This window comes from Carcharhinus amblyrhynchos, chromosome 1, assembly GCF_965287045.1.
Source record: "Carcharhinus amblyrhynchos chromosome 1, sCarAmb.v2.hapA, whole genome shotgun sequence".
NCBI classification, from domain to species: Eukaryota; Metazoa; Chordata; class Chondrichthyes; order Carcharhiniformes; family Carcharhinidae; genus Carcharhinus; species Carcharhinus amblyrhynchos.
The window spans coordinates 24476831-24496640 of record NC_137324.1 but is presented as its reverse complement, the minus strand read 5'-3'; the positions used below and the strand labels follow the sequence as shown (position 1 = coordinate 24496640).

Sequence of the window (19810 nt, the reverse complement as noted above, 5' to 3'; positions counted from 1 at the left end):
GAGTTTATCCAACCTCTCCCTCATATCTAAAACCCTCTTGACCAGGCAACATCATGTTTTTTCAACACATGTCTCTGGCAGGCAGTGAGGGTAGGAGAGATTTTTGGTGCATTATGTGATGCAAAGAACACCGGAGCCTTTTCCATCACTGTCCACAGTGCCGGACACTACAACATGTATGAAAAAATGCCTGTTGCCACAGCGACTCAGACTCACTGAGTACCACACCACTACTAATGATAGGCTGAAGCCATAAGTTCATTACATTCCAGCAATGCAAACCTTGCCTATGGGGTGTGTCCCAACAGAGAAGTAATGTGCACTCATCGTGGGTGAATGGAGACTGCGTATGTGGGTTTCTGAGTAATTTGGGGCTTGAAGCAGCCCAATTATAAAAAAAAGAGAAAGAAGAATAAAGCAGGAAACACTATGGCCGGAATTCTCCCACCTCGCTCATGCCTGGGATTCTCTAGTCTGCAGTGAATGGCGTTTTGGCTGAGTGCCAAAGTCTCCATTGGCTGGGGCCTGACTGCTTCATTTGCAACCATTCCTTCTCATACTAAAAAAATCTCATAATCTGATAGAAGTCTCACAACACCAAGTTAAAGTCCAACAGGTTTATTTGAAATCACAAGCTTTCAGAGCACTGCTCCTTCATCAGCTGGTCTAACTTGTACTTCAAGAAGTTTCACAACCCCAGTTTAAAGTCCAACAGGTTTATTTGGGAAGACAAGCTTTCGGAGTGCTGCTCCTCCATCAGCTGAATCTTACTGTGCCCACCCCAGCCTGCATCTCCACATCATCTCACACGAAAGGAAAAGTAGCAGAACAATGCAAAGGTACAGGTTCATTGGTCTAACTTGTGCTTTAAGAAATCTGACAGCATCAGGTTAAAATCCAACAGGTTTATTTGAAAACATTAGCTTTTAGAGCGTGCTCCGAAAGCTCGTGATCCCAAATAAACCTGTTGAACTTTGACCTGGAGTTGTGAGACTTCTAACTGTGCCCACCCCAGTCCAACGCTGGCATCTCCACATCATAACTTGTACTGGGGTATTTGAGAGAAGAATGTCCAGTTTATGCTGAATAGAGAAAGCTAACTTTAAGGCGGACAGTTCTCTGTGATAAATAGAACCCACACAGTCTTTAACTAGCATCTATGGAGCAATCAGCTTCAAAGCCCATGATAATGCAGCTTAATTTAACTGGTCTATAAGGAATAGACAGATGGAAAAGAAATGCATCAATCCTCTTTAATGGAGCTCAGAGGACACCTGAGTGAGATGGAGCAGAACCAAAAACAAAGCAGCTTCCTGTTTTACTCAGTACTTACTAATCACAATGAGGGTGTAGTTGAGGTTAATGCTGCCAAAACCATTAGTAGCCTTGCAGATGTATGTCCCGGCATCTTCAGCTTCCACTTCCTTGATTTTCAGACCCTGACGCAGCACTCGGAATCGCGTCCAGCCGCTATGAATGGTGCGGCCATCCTTTGTCCACATGGTCAGTGGTGGGGGGTCACCCTCTACTGGACATGGCAATTTGATCGTTCGACCTAACCTCACTGTCTGTCGGTTGATCACTCTTGCGGAAATCTGTGGCGGACCTAAGGATCAAGGTAAAGAGCAGTTGGTTGAGTGGTCAAAGGAAGATTAACGTACACTGAGTTGCCTTTTACAATTTAACACACTCTCTTCAGGACACCAGTACATCTCCTATGGCGTTAAAAATGGTAACCATAGAATCCATACAATGCAGAAGGCCATTCAAGTCTGCACCAACACTCCTAAAGAGCAACTTTTCCAGGTCCACCCTCTCTACCTATCCCTATCATGCATTTACCATGGATAATCTACCTAACCCTCACATCTTTGGACTGTGGGAGGGAACCGGAGCATACGGAGGAAACCCACACAGACACAGGGAGAACGTGCAAACTCCACAAAGTCAGTGACCCAAGGCCAGAATCAAACCCAGGTCCCTGGCGCTGTGAGGCAGCAGTGCTAACCACTGTGTCATTGTGCCAGCAATGTACTGTTTTATCATAGCAGATCCATTAAAAGAAGTAAGACCCAGAGTATTATTCTGCTGCTAAGGTCCAGGTGATGGTAGGCTGTTTGTTTAGGGGGCCACACCATTATTTAATCAGGTCGCTCCGGAGTTTAGAGGTTAGTTGCTGACAGTGAGGGTAGTCTTCTGATTAGCAAGTGCTGATGAATGTTTAACTCCACATCAGAAGAAATCTGATTTCTCTTTATTTAATACATTGGCAGGATAGCATCTGGAGGAAGGAAGCCACATTTGAAAATGCACACATATACCCCACATGGCATAAATCTACATCAGTGGAAGAAGGCTTCTATTAGAGCTAAGAAGATGAAGCAATGATTTCATAGATGTGTTCAAAATTATAATTTGATGGGGCAGAGTAGAGAGAAATGAACTGTTTCAAGTGGTTGACTGAGCTAGACTCAGGGCGCAGAGATTTAAGACTGACAACAAGAGGAACATTTTACACATAGGGTTGTGGAGTGAAGAACATTAGTGGTTGAAGCAAAGACCATGTTAACATTTAGAAATAGGCTAGATTGGTAGTTTAAGGGAAAGGGAGTAATGGAACATTGGAACAGGTCTCATTTGGGGCAACTGTCCATGCGAAGGATAAACAGCAACAGAGACTGTGATCTGTTTCTGTGTCGATGGGCACTAAAAGCCATACTATTGTCATGCACATCCCATGAACAAATTAAAATCCACATAGGTGAGCAGGAAGCTAACTGTGATGGCCCATAATTTAAGCTGACACAGCACAAACTTGAGGTCAAATTTGAGATCTTCCTTGTTTGGATAACTTAGCAGCGTACCATACAGTGATTCAGCCACTGATCAGGTGTCACATCAAAAACAATTCTTCTAAGAGCAATTATTGTCACCAGTCTGGGGTCGGGGCAACCTGATCTTTCCTATCGGAGTGACAGCACTTGTCATAGATAACACTCTACTCTAAAGTCTAGAAATTGCTAACACTCAATGGTATCTCGAGGAACTCTGTAATAAGTGCTGAATCATGTAATCACCACTTTTGACACTGAACTTATGCTTTATTCTCTGAAAATTCTCCACAACCAAACCCATTTTTGATGTGGATAATTAATTGCATTAAGAGGTTTTCCCTGACATTTATTTCAAATTGCCTGATCACCAGCTTTAAGCTGTGCCACTTTGTTCCGATATTAAGATATTCTGTGAGGAAGGAATGCTGATTGACTGATCCAGGCCAAAGCTGGAGTGAGGATTAGCCTTCTGGCTTTCCCCTGCACTTCCATCATAACCTGAATATAAAAATTCCTTTCTATTCTGGTGACTAGTACTAAACATAGCACTAAAGATGCAATTTTAATCGGTGGACCGTCTAATTTTACATTCAAACCTCTGCTATACTCATCCATGTAACTATTCCAGCCAATTTGCCAGCCTTTGTACCACAGCGATTTGACATATTAATTAGCGAATCTATTATCATGTCCAGAATCCTTTCATGTTTGCCTTTAGTTATGTCAACGCCCATGGTAATATACCTATGACATTCAGATTCTGCATGCAAAAGAGAAAATGCTGGAAAATCTCAGCAGTCTGGCAGCAACCGTAAGGAAAGAAAAGAGCTTGCGTTTCGAGTCCAGGTGACTTATGTCATAGCAGTAAAGCTTTGACAAAGGGTTATCTGGACTCAAAACATTAGCTCTTTTCCCTCCTTACAGCTACTGCCAGACCTGTTGAGATTTTCCAGCATTTTCTCTTTTGGTTTCAGATTCCAACACCTGCAGTAACTTGCTTTTATTCAGTTTCTGCATGAATGTAGTACTGTATTGACTATTTATTTGCATTTAGTCCCATCTGCCAATTCTTTCTGCGTTTACAAATTTTAACACATTTTGTTAATGCAAATGGAGGCCCCAGCACTAAACACTGTGACACTCCACATGCTGTATATTACAGGAGAAAAATATTGCCCAGATTGTGCAGTGATCTCTGAGCTTAAATCCCCCCTTTCCCAAAGATACATCAATTCATTATAGGGGCTCCCCAGTGTCTACTAACAGTGATGTCATCAAACAGGTTAAGCAAACAATCAATCATGCTGAAGAATTCTCACAGACAGCAAATCAGTGAAAATAATGATTACCCATGTCTTTTTAATCGTTTTACAGGTACTGAAATGAAGATTGCGACATAGACAAGGGGTTAAGATAGAAACTGAATTATGTCTGCGTGGAGTTTGCATGACCTTCCCATGTCTGTGTGGGTTTCATCCGGGTGCTCCGGTTTCCTCCCACAGTCCAAAGATGTGCCAGTTAGGTTGGATGGCCATGCTAAATTGACCCCTTAGTGTCAGGGTAAATTAGTAGGGTAAATACATGGGATTAGGGGATGGGGCCTGAAATGGGATTGCTGTCGATGCAGGCTCGATGGGCCAAATGGCCTCCTTCTGCACTGCAGGGATTCTGTAATTCTCTGATTCTAATTCTCCAGCCATTCACGCCGGCGGGATTCTTCAGTCTCGCTGCAAGTGGACCCCTGCTTGTGGGTTTCCTGCCAACGTGGGGTGACGTCAATGGTAACCTCCACTGACAGCAGAAGGACCAGAGAATCCCGCCGCTAGCAAACAATGCCGACAGGAAACACACGGCTGGCAGGCTGGAGTATCTTGCCTTTCATAAATAAGCTCAAAAAAACGATCTTATTATCTGTCACAACTTTTGATCACAAAGAAAAACTTGATATTGCACAAACATAAAACATGTTATCAGGGCCAGAGATGTTATTCAGTGTAAATTCCCCTTGTTATATTAGGAAAAGGGCCTGGTAATTCAGCTGCCTTACTGGCTGACACATGGTCTAAGTTTTACACCACCAGCGTGGGTTCAATTCCTGTTCCAGCTGAGGTAGACTTGGAGCCTGCCTCTGAGTATGAATGGTAATGACAAACCGTCACTTATAAAAGCTGCCAAGAAAACAGCTCAGGATGAGGCATCAATAGACAATGAGTCAAGGGCCTGTCTTTGGACAGAGCACAAGGCATAACTTTTCCAAAGGCTTTCCAGCAAGAATAATAGCTTAAAAATGCCAGGTTATGTGAATTTAAGTAGTTGCAGAAGATTTCCATCTTCAACAAAGATGTGCAGGTTAGGTGCATTGGCCATTCTAATTTGCCCTTGAGTGTCCCTAGATAGTTTGGCCATGATAATGATGTGGGGTCATGGGCAAAGGGCCTGAATAAATTGCTCTGTCAGAGTGCAGACTCGATGGGCTGAATGGCCTCCTTCTGCACTGTAGAAGCTTGATGATCCTTGTCTTTTTAATCATTTTACAGGTACTGAAATTATTCAGCACATCAAGCCTGCACTGACAACAATCCCATCCAGGCCCTATCCTCCTAACCCCATGTATTAAACCTGCTAACCTCACCCCGTCCCGACACTAAGGGGCAATTTAGCAAGGCCAATCCATATACATCTTTGGACTGGAGGAGGAAACCAGAGCACTGCAGACACAGGAAGAATGTGCAAACTCCACAGTCACCTGAGGCTAGAACTGAACCTGGGTCCCTAGCACTAGTGCTCACCACTGTGCCACTGTGCTACCCTGTAACACGCTGACAGTTTTGAGTTATTACAACAGTAAAATCTAGGTCTATGTATCACTAGAAATACTGTACACCCTACAGGTAGAAAAACCCGACAAATATTATAATTCAGTCTCACTGAAGTATTGCTCACAGTGCAGTACCATTACAGGAGAAACTATGTGGTAGAATGTCTCTGCAGTATTAATCACAGAGCAACAATACTATGGAATTAATCATTTAGTAGAAGGTCACCACAATATGAATGACAATGAATCTACCTTGGTCTTGCATTTGGCATGTGAAATACATGGAGCAAATTCTTTTCTCAACATTTTTTATTTCTGCTGAGAAAAGTCTAAGTTCAGGAGTATTAAGGGTTATGAAACCAAGTCAGGTGATGGAGTTAAGTTACATATCAGCCACAATCTAACTGAATGGCAGAACAGGCCAGGTGAAGCTTCAGTTCCCATTGGTGGGATGTTACAACCTTGCTCGAGTGAGACCAGAAATTCCCACCTGGGTCAATGGACATTTCTATCGCCCCTCGCCCCTTCCAATTCCATCGCAGCTGGGGCTGTGCCTCTATGTTCTACCTTCCACAGTCCTAATTTAGCATATTCCGTCATGAGCGGCAAACTTTGTTTTGTCATCCTTACTTAGTTCCAAATGTGTGCAATTATGCATCTAATCAATTGCATTCATCAAGCAATGAACTGCAACAAAGTGCATGCAGACAAAATCCTGTGTGCAACAAGTCATATGCGAAAACAGTGCCTGGAAGAGATTACATGTGACAAATTCCATCCATCATTCAGTAAGCCACCTAAAATAAAATACTTGCCAATGCACAATGGGCAATATAACAGAAGCAGCTTGCTGTACACCCTGCTTAATATTCAGTTCCATTGTATTCAATGGTATTGAACATCAGGTGGGAAATAACAGACAGTCAATTCATGCAATACATGTTTTTACCTCTGATGAAGTCAAACAAGCTCAACACATTAACTCTTTATTCTCTCTCCACAGATGCTGCCAGACCTGCTGAGTTTTCCCAGCATTTTCTGTTTTTGTTGATGCCAATAATGCAACTCACCAATTTTTATAGATTTACCACAGAAAGCATTCTTTCTGGTTGTATCACACCTTGGTATTGCTCCTGCTCTGCCCAAAGCCGCAAGGAACTACTAAGGGGCATGAACAAAGCCTAGTCCAACACTCAAACCAGCTTCCCATCCTTTGACTCTGTCTATAATGTGTAGTGGTCCATTTTGGCAGGTCCAATGGGATGAAGGAGTATAATATCAAGGGTAGGACTCTCAGCAGTGTTGAGGAGCAGAAGGGCCTTGGGGTCCGGGTCTATAGGACTCTTAAATCGGCCTCGCAGGTGGAAGATGTGGTCAAGAAGGCATATGGTGTAAGAGCCTTCATTAATCGAGGGATTGAGTTTAAGAGTCGGGAGATAAAGCTGCAACTTTATAAGACCCTTGTCAGACCCCACTTGGAGTACTGTGCGCAGTTCTGATTGCCTCACTACAAGAAGGATGTGGAACATAGAACATAGAACATAGAACATTACAGCGCAGAACAGGCCCTTCGGCCCACGATGTTGCGCCGACCAGTTACAAAAACAATGACCCACTAGCCTATACCAATCCCTTTTCGTCCATAAACCTATCCAGAGATCTCTTAAACGCCCCCAAACTAGACGCATTTACAACTGCAGCAGGCAGGGCATTCCAATCCCTCACCACCCGCTGGGTAAAGAACCTACCCCTGACATCCATCCTGTAGCTACCCCCCCTTAATTTAAAGCCATGCCCCCTCGTGCTAGCTTTCTCCATCCGAGGAAAAAGGCTATCACTATCCACCCTATCTAAACCTCTAATCATCTTATATGTTTCAATAAGATCCCCTCTTAGCCGCCTTCTTTCCAACGAAAACAACCCTAGATCCCTCAGTCTCTCCTCATAGGACCTCCCCACCATACCAGGCAACATCCTAGTAAACCTCCTCTGCACCCTCTCCAACGCCTCCACATCCTTCTTGTAATGCGGGGACCAGAACTGCACACAGTACTCCAAGTGCGGCCGCACTAGAGTAGTGTACAGTTGCAACATTACACTGCGACTCCTAAATTCAATCCCCCTACCAATAAACGCCAAGACACCGTACGCCTTCTTGACAACCTTATCTACTTGATTCCCAACTTTCAGGGATCTATGTACACACACACCTAGATCCCTCTGTTCATCCACACTATTCAAAGTCCTCCCGTTAGCCCTATACTCGACACATCTGTTGCTCCTACCAAAGTGAATTACCTCACACTTCTCCGCATTAAATTCCATCCGCCACCTCTCGGCCCAGCTCTGCAACCTATCTAAGTCTCCCTGCAGACTATGACACCCTTCCTCACAATCTACCACACCTCCAACTTTGGTGTCATCAGCAAATTTACTAATCCACCCAACTATACCCTCATCCAGATCATTAATAAAAATTACAAACAACAGTGGCCCCAAAACAGATCCCTGAGGCACACCACTCGTAACTGCACTCCATGATGAATATTTACCATCCACCACCACCCTCTGTCTCCTATCTGATAGCCAATTCCTGATCCAACTTCCTAGATTACCCACAATCCCATACATCTGCATTTTCTGCAGAAGCCTACCATGGTGAACCTTATCGAACGCCTTACTAAAATCCATGTATACCACGTCAACTGCCTTACCCCCATCCACCTCTTTGGTCACCTTCTCAAAAAACTCAATAAGGTTAGAAGCTATTGGAAGCTATTGAAAGAGTGCAGAGGAGATTTACAAGGATGTTGCCTGGATTGGGTGGCATGCTTTATGAGGATACGTTGAGGGAGCTAAGTCTCTTCTCCCTGGAGAGACAAAGGTTGAGAAGCGACCTGATAGAGGTTTATAAGATGTTGAGAGGCATAGATAGGGTGGATTCTCGGAGGCGATTTCCCAGGGCTGAAATGGTCACTACGAGAGGACACAGGTTTAAGGTGCTGGGGAGTAGGTACAGAGGAGATGTCAGGGGTAAGTTTTTCACTCAGAGGGTGGTGAGTGAGTGGAATCGGCTGCCATCGGTGGTGGTGGAGGCGAACTCGCTGGGGTCTTTTAAGAGACTTCTGGACAAGTACATGGGATTGATGGTTATTGATAGGCCTAGTAGATAGGGATATGATCGGCGCAACTTGTGGGCTGAAGGCCCTGTTTGTGCACTAGTGTGCTATGTTCTATACTTCCCACTGCCTTGGAAAAAGCAGCCAGAATAATCAAGCTCCCTGCACATCCCAAACATACTCTCTTCCACCTTCTTCAGTCAGGTAGAAGAGACAAAAGTCTGAAGTCACGTATCAACTGACTCAAGACCAGTTTCTTCGCTGCTGCCGTTAGACTTTTGAATGGACCTACCTTATATTAAGTTGATCTTTCTCTACACCCTAGCTATGACTGTAACACTACATTCTGCATCTTCTCCTTTCCTACTCTTCTACATTCATACACTATGAATGATATGTTTTGTCCGTGTAGTGCCCAAGAAACAACACATTTCACTGTATACCAATACTTGACGATAATAAATCAAACCAAATCAGGCTTTGTGTTCATTCTCAAGGTAAATATATCCTTTGCCAGAGATGATATGCTCCAGCCTAATCCCTGACAATGTTCCTAGAGCAAAATTGCCACACATCACAGGATGCTGTTTCAGGAAACAGGGTTATCTGGAATGCACTCTCAGTGGAAACAGATACAATAATAATTTTCTAATGGCAATTGGACCTGAAGGGAGGAAACTTGCAAAGCTAACTGGACGCAATGGCCTAGTGGTATAATTGCTTGACTGTTAATCCAGAAATTCAACTAATGTTCTGGGGACTTGGGTTCAAATCCTGCCATGGCAGATGGTGGAATTTGAATTCAATTTTTAAGGATCTACTGATGAACATGAAACCACTGTTGGAAAAACCCATCTGTTTCACTAATGTCCTTTAGGGAAGGAAATCTGCCATCCTCGCCTGGTCTGACCTACTTATGACTCCAGAGCCACAATAATGTGACTGACTCTCAACTGCCTCCAAGAGTAAGTAGGGATGGGCAATAAATGCTGGCCAGCCAGCAACATCCATGTCCCACATAAGGGAGGACTAATTGGATAGCTCTTTCTATAAACTATTACAAATAAAATGAGTCAAATGACCTGCATTGGTGCATTATCATTCTAACATTGAATGACTGGTATAGACTAGCCACCTTTCTTGATATCTGTCAATGTTCAAGCCAAGAATTTTGTGTGGCTTGCGAACTGATGTCCTTTGCTGCTCCACAGCAAGGTATGACCTTGGAACAGCAGACACCCAAAATTGCACTCATAAAAATAACCTTCGTCCATAATGGATGTTTCACAAAAAGGAAGTGCCCATAAACTTTTAATGCCATGTAACGCAGTTGGTGGCCAAATTTGAAATTTCTGAGCGATAGACGTTATGTGACTGGCTCAAACTTTCAGGAGCAAGGGTGAGTGGCTTTGGAATGATCCGTTGAAAGTGCAAGCTTTTGAGAATAAAGCAAATAAAGATGTGGATATAAAGAATGCAGTTTCCCAGATGCCACGGCACAACGTATCAGATACACCATCTGCGGAACAGCTTCTTGCTCCATGTCGAAGTTACTACTATGAAAGCAGCAGAGGAATTAATCTGAATGAATGGAGTCCAGAAGCCTTGGATTCAAGAGTCACCAGCAGCCACATCAAAAGGACACATTTTCTGGGCTGTGTTTGTTAACATGCCCACATCCAGGAATGATTACATTCAACTTGTTTGACAGTCCTTTATGAAATATTGAACGAGATGAAAAAGTGCGGACCTCCGGGCAACATAATTATCCCTCTACAGTTTCATTGATGCAAGCCATCTGGATGAGCATTTACACCCCATAGCCAACTGAAGCTCTTGTAATAAATTCCCTCTCACCCTGCCTTCACCAACACTATCCCACCCCCTGCCCTCCTCCCGTGCCCCTTTTGCTGATCTTGGGCTACTCCTGAACTTCAGAGTAAAGAAAACCATCACAACATTCTAATAAATATTCCACCACATATTTGTGCAAAAAAATCAAATAACATTCGTAACTGAGAATGTATCGGAGAAGGCAGTTCCAAGTATCGAAAGCCCTCTCGGCATTTCTGCTTGCTTTGAATATTGGTGCGTGCAAGTGAGGCACGTTGAAAGTGCCAAATCATATTGTAAGCCAGAAATTCATGTATACACTGAAGGCAGTTTTCCTTTTATCAAAAACAGCAGTAGACATTAGAGCTTGGAGTGTGTAACTGGGTAGCAGTGACTTAGCACATTGGCCTTTCACTGCAGGGACGTGAGTTTGAACCGAGCCCAGACTAATACAATGTTAGAGTCAACTCTGTGCCGACTGCAGTCTGCACCTCTCAATCAAAACTATTTAATTCATTAACATTACTATCCCATTTTCACTGGTTGCTACAGCATGATTCAATGTTTCTTGTGCAGTCAATATTGAATTACCAGCAAGTAAGCTGAACAAGGGTAACAAGTTTTTAGTGGGCTTAACTCTGCTCAAATTCCCAACACAAAGCAGCACTTCATTGCAAATTGGATCATATCTCATGTTGGTGGTAGAATGGGAAAATTAAACTTCTGCTTGAAATAAAATACATCTTTCTAAGTTCAGAGTTGAGGGTCATTAAGCCAAAGGGTGGCACGGTGGCCCAGTGGTTAGCACTACTCTCCTATAGCTCTAGGGCCATGGGTTCAATTCCTGGCTTGGGCCACTGTATGTGGATTTTGCATATTCTCCCATGTCTGCATGGGTTTCTTCCCATAGTCCAAAGATGTACAGATTAGGTTAATTGGCTATGCTAAATCGTCCTTTAGTGTCCCAGGATGCATAGATAAGCAGGGTAGATATGTGAGGTTACAGGGATGGAGTCTGGGTCAGATCGTTGATGGTGCAGATTTGATGGGCCAAGTGGCATCCGTTTGCACTGTTGGGACTCTGTGATTCAAAGGAAGAGTCATTAAAAACATTTTTTTACTCTTTCATGGGATATGGGTGTTACTGGCTAGGTCAACATTTGTTGCCAATCTCTATTTACCCTTACGAAGGTGGTGGTGAGCTGTCTTCTTGAACCACTGCAGTCTGTCTGTGTTGGTGCACAGAAAGGGAGTTCCAGGTTTTTGATCCAACAACAGCAATGGAATGCCAATGTAACAGTTGTTCCAAGTTTGTTACTCCAACAATTTAGTATCACCTCACATACTGTGCACAGTTTGGTCTCCTTATTTAAGTAAATAAATTGGAGGTGGCTCAGAGGAGGTTTACCTGATTGATACCTGAGATAACCAGGTTTGTCTTATGAGGACAGGTTGAAAAGGCTGGGCGTATTTCCACTAGAGGAAATACTTAAGAGGAGTGAAGTTAAGTATTGATTGAAGTATCCAGATCCTGAACAGTATTGACGAGGTGGATGTGGAAAGGATGTTTCCTCTTCTGATGAGTCCAGAACTAAGGGGGGGAGGGTGGGGGGGGGGCATTGTTTTAAAATTTGAGGACGCTCTTTCAGGACAGAGATGAGGAGGGATATTTTCTCTCAGAGGGTTGTGCGACTTTGGAATTCTCTGCTTCAGAAGGCGGTGGAGGCGAGGTCACTGAATAGTTTTAAGTTGGAGGTAGATAGACTCTTATTAGGCAAGGGAATCAAAGATTATCAAGGTAGATAGGAATAATGAACTTGAAACACAACCATGATCTTATTAGAAGATAGAGCAGAATATAGATGCCAAATGGCCTTCTTCTGCTCCGATTTCATATGTTTGTATCTACAAATCTAAGGTACATCGTTTCTGTCTCAATCTAAAAATCATTTATATACAGTAAACAGTATGGGCTTAGCTCTGATCTCTTATATCAAGAGCTCAATTCACAGCCACTACTCTCTTCAATTTACTGATTTTTTTTATTTCTCTTCAGATGTTTGTCTTCTATTCCATGAATTCCTACTAATCGCATATGTGGCATAGTTTCAAAAACTTTAACCCAAGTCAAAACGTATCACATCCAGAGAATGTCAGTGATTGGCATGGCCTCTCATTTCATTGAAAAACTCCTGTAAATTTGCTAGTCAGAATCCATGATTGATGTTGACTCTGTCAAGCCATACCACATCCATCCAGCTCTTTCATTATCCCTTCTCTCAAGTGCCTTCTAATACTGTACCCACAACAGATGCTGGATGCACTGGTTCTTGAATCCCCGTGTTATTCCTCTGACCGATTTTAAATTCTGATAATTGTGTTTGTTGCTTTTCATCCTCGGGCACTCCACCCCTTGCTGATCATAGAGTCATAAACTCCCTACAGCGCAGGAGAGACCACCCAACCCATCAAGTCTGCACTGACTCTCTGACAGAGCATCTTACCAGTCTCTCCGTCTCACCCTAGCCCTGCAACACCACACATGGCACAGCAGTTAGCACTGCTGTCTCACAGCACAGGGACCTGGGGTCAATTCCCAGCTTGGGTCACTGTCTGTGAGGAATCTGCACATTCTCCCCCTGCCTGCATAAGCTTCCTCTCAGTGCTCTGGTTTCTTCTCACAATCCAAAAGACATACTGGTTAAGTGCATTGGCTATGCTAAATTCTCCCTCAGTCGCCGGAGTGTGGCGACTTGGGGATTTTCACAGTAACTTCATTGCAGTGTTAATATTAGCCTACTTGTGATACTAGTAATAAACTTTAAAACTTCATCCATCTAACCTATACATTTTTTTAATTTGATTTATTATCATCACATTTATTGGGATACAGTGAAAAGTATTGTTTCTTGTGCACTATACAGACAAAGCATACCATTCATAGAGTACATAGGGGAGAAGGAAAGGAGCGGGTGCAGAATATAGTGTTACAGTCGCAGCTAGGGTGTAGAGAAAGATCAATTTAATATCAGGTAGAGAGTTTAGAAAAGTTAGAGTACTGTTTTAAAAGCATAGAACAAGAGTAAAAGACAGAAATGGAGATTATGCTGGAGATATCTCGCAAGAACTTGTCACAGTCTGGTGCCACCTTGAACTTTACGAACCACAATAAGTAGAATTAATAGTAAAGGATGTAATATTGGCAGACATGGTTCATGCATGCATCAGTATAGAACTTGGGACACTAAGGGGCAATTTAGCATGGCCAATCCACCTAACCTGCACATCTTGGGACACTAAGGGTCAATTCAGCATGGAAATCTACCTAACCTGCATATCCTTGGACTGATGATTTCCCTAAAACAGTATCAAGGAAGAAAGTGATTTTGTTAGCCTTTTCTTTAGGTCACCTTGCATGAGGTCTATCCAGATGGCAGCCTTGTCATAATTTAATTTCATCTGCTTATCAATAACTCAAATTCTCTACAGAACCTCATCCATTTTCCCAAAAATGGAGATTCCTTGCTGGGGAGGCTATCCGTCTTGTCCACCATGGACACCAACAGAAAACATTCAGTATGTCTGCTGTTCTTTGGTGCATTCATACAATTTCACCTTTGAGGGGTCATTCAATGGTCACACTATTTCATTGCTTCACCTACTTGCAATTATTCTTTACCCCTGGCAACAAAATAGTAAGAGAACAAAATTTGCATCTTGTGCGCCCCATTATTTGGAAAACCTATCTAATTTCCCTTTCCTTCCTACATCCAAACGAGTTGTAATTGCTAATGTGGGGGAAAGACTGCTTTTACTGTTAGCGTTTTGCCAGGGAAATTTCACCTAACCACAGACATATGGAAAATCCAGCACTGCTGAATCCCGTCCTTGGAGACCAATTGCACTGACATTGTTTAAGCTAAACTTTATTATCACATTAAACACAACTAGAAGAGGAAATTCCGAGGAAGGTCAAACCATGAGGACGTTTGTTTTTGGAGCGGGGGTGGGGAGAATGAAGGTTGTAACTTGGGGCGTCTAACTGACTCCAGTTAGATCTTCCTTGTCTCCTCCATCAATGTGCGTTCCATATTGTTCTAACTTTTGCGACAGCTAGCCTCCTGTTAACAAACACACTTTCTGCAAAATCATACTGTAATCAGTCAAAGACTTGAACATGTGATGAGATGGACCGCAGATAAGAAATTTTGCTTTGCTGGGTCCCTCTGGGGGTTGTAGTAATGAGGTTGGACTGGTTTTGATTAAGGTATCATCTGAGTTTATGTAGCTTAAAAGGAGCATTGCGGCTTGATTAATTGTTCTGTAAGACTGCAATTTGCCTGGTTAGGGAATCAAAGGACATGATTGTGACATGATGGCATCACTGCATCATTGATCAAAAAGTGAACTTACCCTCAACAGTAAAAAGCAAGGGCCACGTTGAAAATCTGCTCAGATAGACACAACTGCTATACAGTGAACTTTCCACAGTGGTTAAGAGAACACAGTTGTTCAGTTAGGCCCATCCTGAACAACATCAGGCTGGATCAAGGTTCATTCAAAGGGTCACTCTTTTCACCAGAATAATTCACAAAGTCGTTTATTTTTTTGGTCAACAACAAATGAGCCAGAGAGCATTTGCACGAAGGCAAGAAACAACCATTAATCTTTGTGAATAGAGCAAAATACACTGCGGGCGGCACGGTGGCACAGTGGTTAGCACTCCTACCTCACAGTGCTAAACACCCGGGTTTGATTCCTGGTTTGGGTCACTGTCTGTGTGGAGTTTGCACATTCTCCCCATGTCTGTGTGAGTTTCCTCCCACAGTCTGAAAGATGTACTGGTTAGGTTGAAGTTCACTTATTAGTGTCACAAGTAGGTTTCCATTAACACTGTGATGCAGTTACTGCGAAAATCTCCTAGTGCATTGACCATGCTAAACTCTCCCTCAGTGTGCCTGAACAAGTGCTGGAATGTGGTGACTAAGGGATTTCGTTACAGTTATAATGTAAGCCTGCTTGCAACACAAATAAAAAAAACTTTTTAAAAATCGAGGGAAATACACCACAATGTCTCTGATTGCAAAGCAATCCAGAGGGCAAAGGAACATAGAAATCTGCTCCACCAATCATTTAGATGGTGCCTGAACTGCACCTCAATCCCTATTTAGCTGCCTTATCCTTTAATTCCTTTGCCTAACGAAAATTGAGTTGAGATAAGAACAGAAAATCCCGGAAATACTCAGCAGGTCTGGCAGCACCTGCAGAGAGTGAAACAGAATTGACGTTTCAAGTCCAATGTGACCCTTCAAAAATTAATTTGATATTGGAGCAGTTGTCAAAAAGAATTTCGCATTTGGGGTTGTTAAAAATGCCTGACCCCAAACTGACAGTATTAATTTAAACCAATGATTTTCCACACAGGCAGCTTCCACCTTGCGAGTTCTATAATGTCTTTGCCAATTGTTACTTTTTCACTTCCTTCTCCCAATATAGGATTGAATTCAAGTTCACAGATTAACTCTGCATTCCATTTAACTGTCACAGTTAATCTTTAACCCAGTTTACACAACACACATGGTTTAATAAGTATAGCTCTTTCACCTCCATTGAGAGCTAGAAATGGAAACTTGCCTCTGACTGTGTTTCAACAGCTGCACTACACAATACCGAACATGCAACACGACCTTAATATTTGAACAGCCACATTTACAGAGCCACGCTAACCAGAGGTGAAATCAGAACGGATTCCTTTCCAAAAATTAAAACCTATCAAAGGGTCAATGAGTTTGTTCAGTCAGCTACAGACCAGGGAAGTTTCAGAGGGCTGTTCGTGAGGAGGTTCCAGGATTTTGATCCAGCGACAGTGAAGGAACGGTGGAAAAAGTTCCAAGTCAGGATGGTGTGTGACCTGAAAGAGAACTTACGACCCTTCTGACTGAGAGATCAAAGCATTGCCACTGGACCAAGGCAGAGGCAACACGCAGTCACAGCAGGCTGTTTGTTTACAAATAAATGAAAGAGTTTGGGGATTTAAATGCCTTGATAACTTAACAGCTCCAATGTATTTATTCACTTTTTACACACGTCTAACAATCAAAAGAGCTGGACCTCTCCCAAGGGAGACGTTACCTCCCCCAAAGGAGTCCCTCAACAAACCCAAAAGGGTCCCTTGTTCTCCAAAGAGTGTACCACCATACCTCTCCAAATGTTTTTGCCTGCATTACCCCTTTGGCTGAAACGTATAAAGGGCATGAGTCATGTTTTGCACATCCCTCTAATGGAAACTGCATTGGAAATTGAAGGTAGCTGTACGTTTACATGTGCAAAAATGGGGGATACCAGCTTTGAACATAAGAACATAAGAAATAGGAGCAGGAGAAGGCCAACTAACCCTTCGAGCCTGCCCCGCCATTCAATAAGTTCATGGCTGATCTGTTGTGGCTCAGCTCCACATTCCCACCCTCTCCCCATAACCCTTAATCCCCTCTCTTATCAAAAACCCATCAACCCGCATCTTAAAAATATTTAGCGAGGCAGCCTCCACCACTTCAACGGGCAGAGAATTCCAGAGATTCACCACCCTTTGAGTGAAGAAGTTCCTCCTCAACTCCATTCTAAACCGCCCCCCCCTTTATCTTGAGGCTGTGCCCCCTAGTCCTACTGTCCTTTGGAAGTGGGATTCTACGGAATCACAGCTCCAGCGCTGTTTTGGTTAAGTCAGAGACTCCCCACCCCACCCCACCCTTCCATCCCTACAAAAATCTGATCCACGGTGTAGGATAGGATATTGAAGGCAGAGCTCTGGATGAGCAGATGGTGTTTATATAGGGCGGACATTGACCAGGGGAGTTTCGAAACATGCAAATATGATCCTGACAAGGCCTGGAAAATGCACCAAATGGAAAGGAAAACGGACCCGTTATTTGGTCATTTATAAACACAAATGAAACAAAAACTGGATGATACGGATACTCAAAAGTCGGGAGGTATATAGAACAATATATATGGAAGGAACTCACATCCTTTTGCTACTGGGGCAATTCCTGACCATTGACTTTTAGAACATTTCAGTAGCTCACTGTAAGTTAATGCAATGCAGCATCAAAGCTCTGAGCACAAGATTACAGGTCATGGGACTGCCAAATAATTTATTGTTCCTGCACCGTGTTCTCAACAGGCTAATTTAGCAAAGGATTATGGGTCAAATCTGCTAAAGCCTAGGCCATGACATCTGATTTCCTCTCTATAAATCTAGATTAACAGTAAAGCTTGTAAATACTGCCGTCTCACTCCAGTAGCTTGAGGTGGAACGCCACACAAAAAAAAAGGAAAGGCCATCTCTTAAAGTTGCAGCGTGTCTCTGACTGAGCTGCTTATTAGACGGGAGGCAAAGCTTGATAAACAGCACCATATGTAATAGATCTGAGCTCTCTTTCAACATGCTGTAGCTTGGAAAGCCTCTCTAAAAATAATGGTGTAGTAGTTTAAGTATTAATGTGCTGTTGGCTGCCATTTGGTGTTCAAAGATAGTGAAAAATGTCTTCCTAACAAGAAGCAGCTGGGGTGTATAACGCAGGGCAGCAGCTAGGGATTGCAGGCTGTCTCTGGGTGAGTTGGCTTCGTGTCTTTAACCAATATAACAGCAACGAGCTACTGTTCATTTTTTTTATTGCTGATTAGTTTATTTTCTACTTTTTTTTAACGGAGGGTGGGATTTTCCATTTGTGCGAAGAACGAGAAACCCACTCTGTGTTTTGAGGTGGTTTTTTTAAAAATTCATTCGTGGGACATGGGCTGGGTCAGCATTTATTGCCCATCCCTAATTGAGTGTCTCGCTCAGCCATTTCAGAGGGCAATTAGGAGTCAACCACATAGCTGAGGTTCTGGAGTTACACGTAGGCCAGATCAGGTAAGGACGGCAGATTTCCTTCCCTAAAGGACATTAGTGAACCGGATGGGTTTTTCCAACAATTAGCAATGATTTTGTGGTCATCAGTAGATTCTTAATTCCAGATTTTTTTATTGATTTCAAATTCTACCATCTGCCATGGCGGGATTCGAACCCGGGTCCCCAGAACTTTAGCTGAGCTCTGGATTAATAATCTGGCGATATTACCACTAGGCCATTCACACTCCCTTTCGCTGTATTTCTTTACTTTCACCTGATGCTACCTCTCTGCGTCTGGTTGACAGGTATATTGTAGCCAGCTGGGCAGTGCACGGGAGAGTAGCCTGTGTGGATGCCTGCTCCCTCCCTGGTTGTCTTTCAAGTCTCACCTCCACGTAAATCTCGCCGGGCAGAGGCCTCAGGAGGCGGGAATATTTTGCACTTGAATCCCAGTGCCTGCCTGCTGTTAGACTCATATTTCTGTTCTTGAGAATCTGGTGAACTGGTGAGATGACAATCATCTCTCCCTCAATATCAGTAAAACGAAGGAGATAGTCATCAACTTCAGGAAGCATAGTCGAGGACATGCCTCTGTCTCCATCAATGGGAACAAAGTGGAAATGGTTGAAAGCTTTAGGTTTCTGGGTGTCCAAATCACCAACAACCTGTTCTGATCCTTCAACACTGATGCTATGGTTGAAAAAGCTTGCTAATGCCTCTATTTTCCCAGAAAGCGAAGGAAATTCAGCAAGTCCGCTACAGCTCCCACCAACATTTACAGATACTCCATAGAAAGTATTCTTTCTGGATGTATCACAGCTTGGTATGTCTCCTGCTTGGCCCAAGACCACAATAAACTACAAAAGATCGTGAATGTAGCCCAATCCATCACGCAACCCAGCCTCCCATCCATTAACTCCATCTACACTTCCCGCTGCCTCGGCAAAGCAGCCAGCATAATCAAGGACCCCATGCACTCTGGACATTCTCTCTTCCACCTTCTTCCATTGGGAAAAAGAGACAAAAGTCTGAGGTCACGTGCTGCATCCAGCAATGATTTGCAGATCACATTTCAAAAAATCTGGCCATAGTGAATAGCATATGCTGCTGTGATGTGTGTTACAGACTAATTAGTGCAATCTAATTGAGCTATTTCTGTCCCCCAGTACTGCTTGAGGAGCAAAGTGTCAATGCCCAGAGGGCATCTTGGCACTGCCCACTCGGCATCGGGCAGTGCCAAGGGGGGATGGGCCAGAGGGGGCAGGACTTAGAGGGGTGGGGCCTTTAGGGGGAGATCTAGCGGGGTTTCAGTGTT

General features: G+C 43.3%; 1 protein-coding gene across 4 annotated transcripts in view; it reads right to left on the bottom strand.

The window, feature by feature from the left end:
• fgfrl1a (fibroblast growth factor receptor like 1a) overlaps positions 1-19810 on the bottom strand; it is a 322593-nt gene that overhangs the window by 175599 nt on the left and 127184 nt on the right. For all 4 annotated transcript variants that reach the window (XM_080199272.1, XM_080199003.1, XM_080199188.1 and 1 more), the window contains exon 3: positions 1334-1606. In XM_080199272.1, the coding sequence (XP_080055398.1) occupies positions 1334-1606 (273 nt within the window). The remainder of the gene's footprint in view (positions 1-1333; positions 1607-19810) is intronic.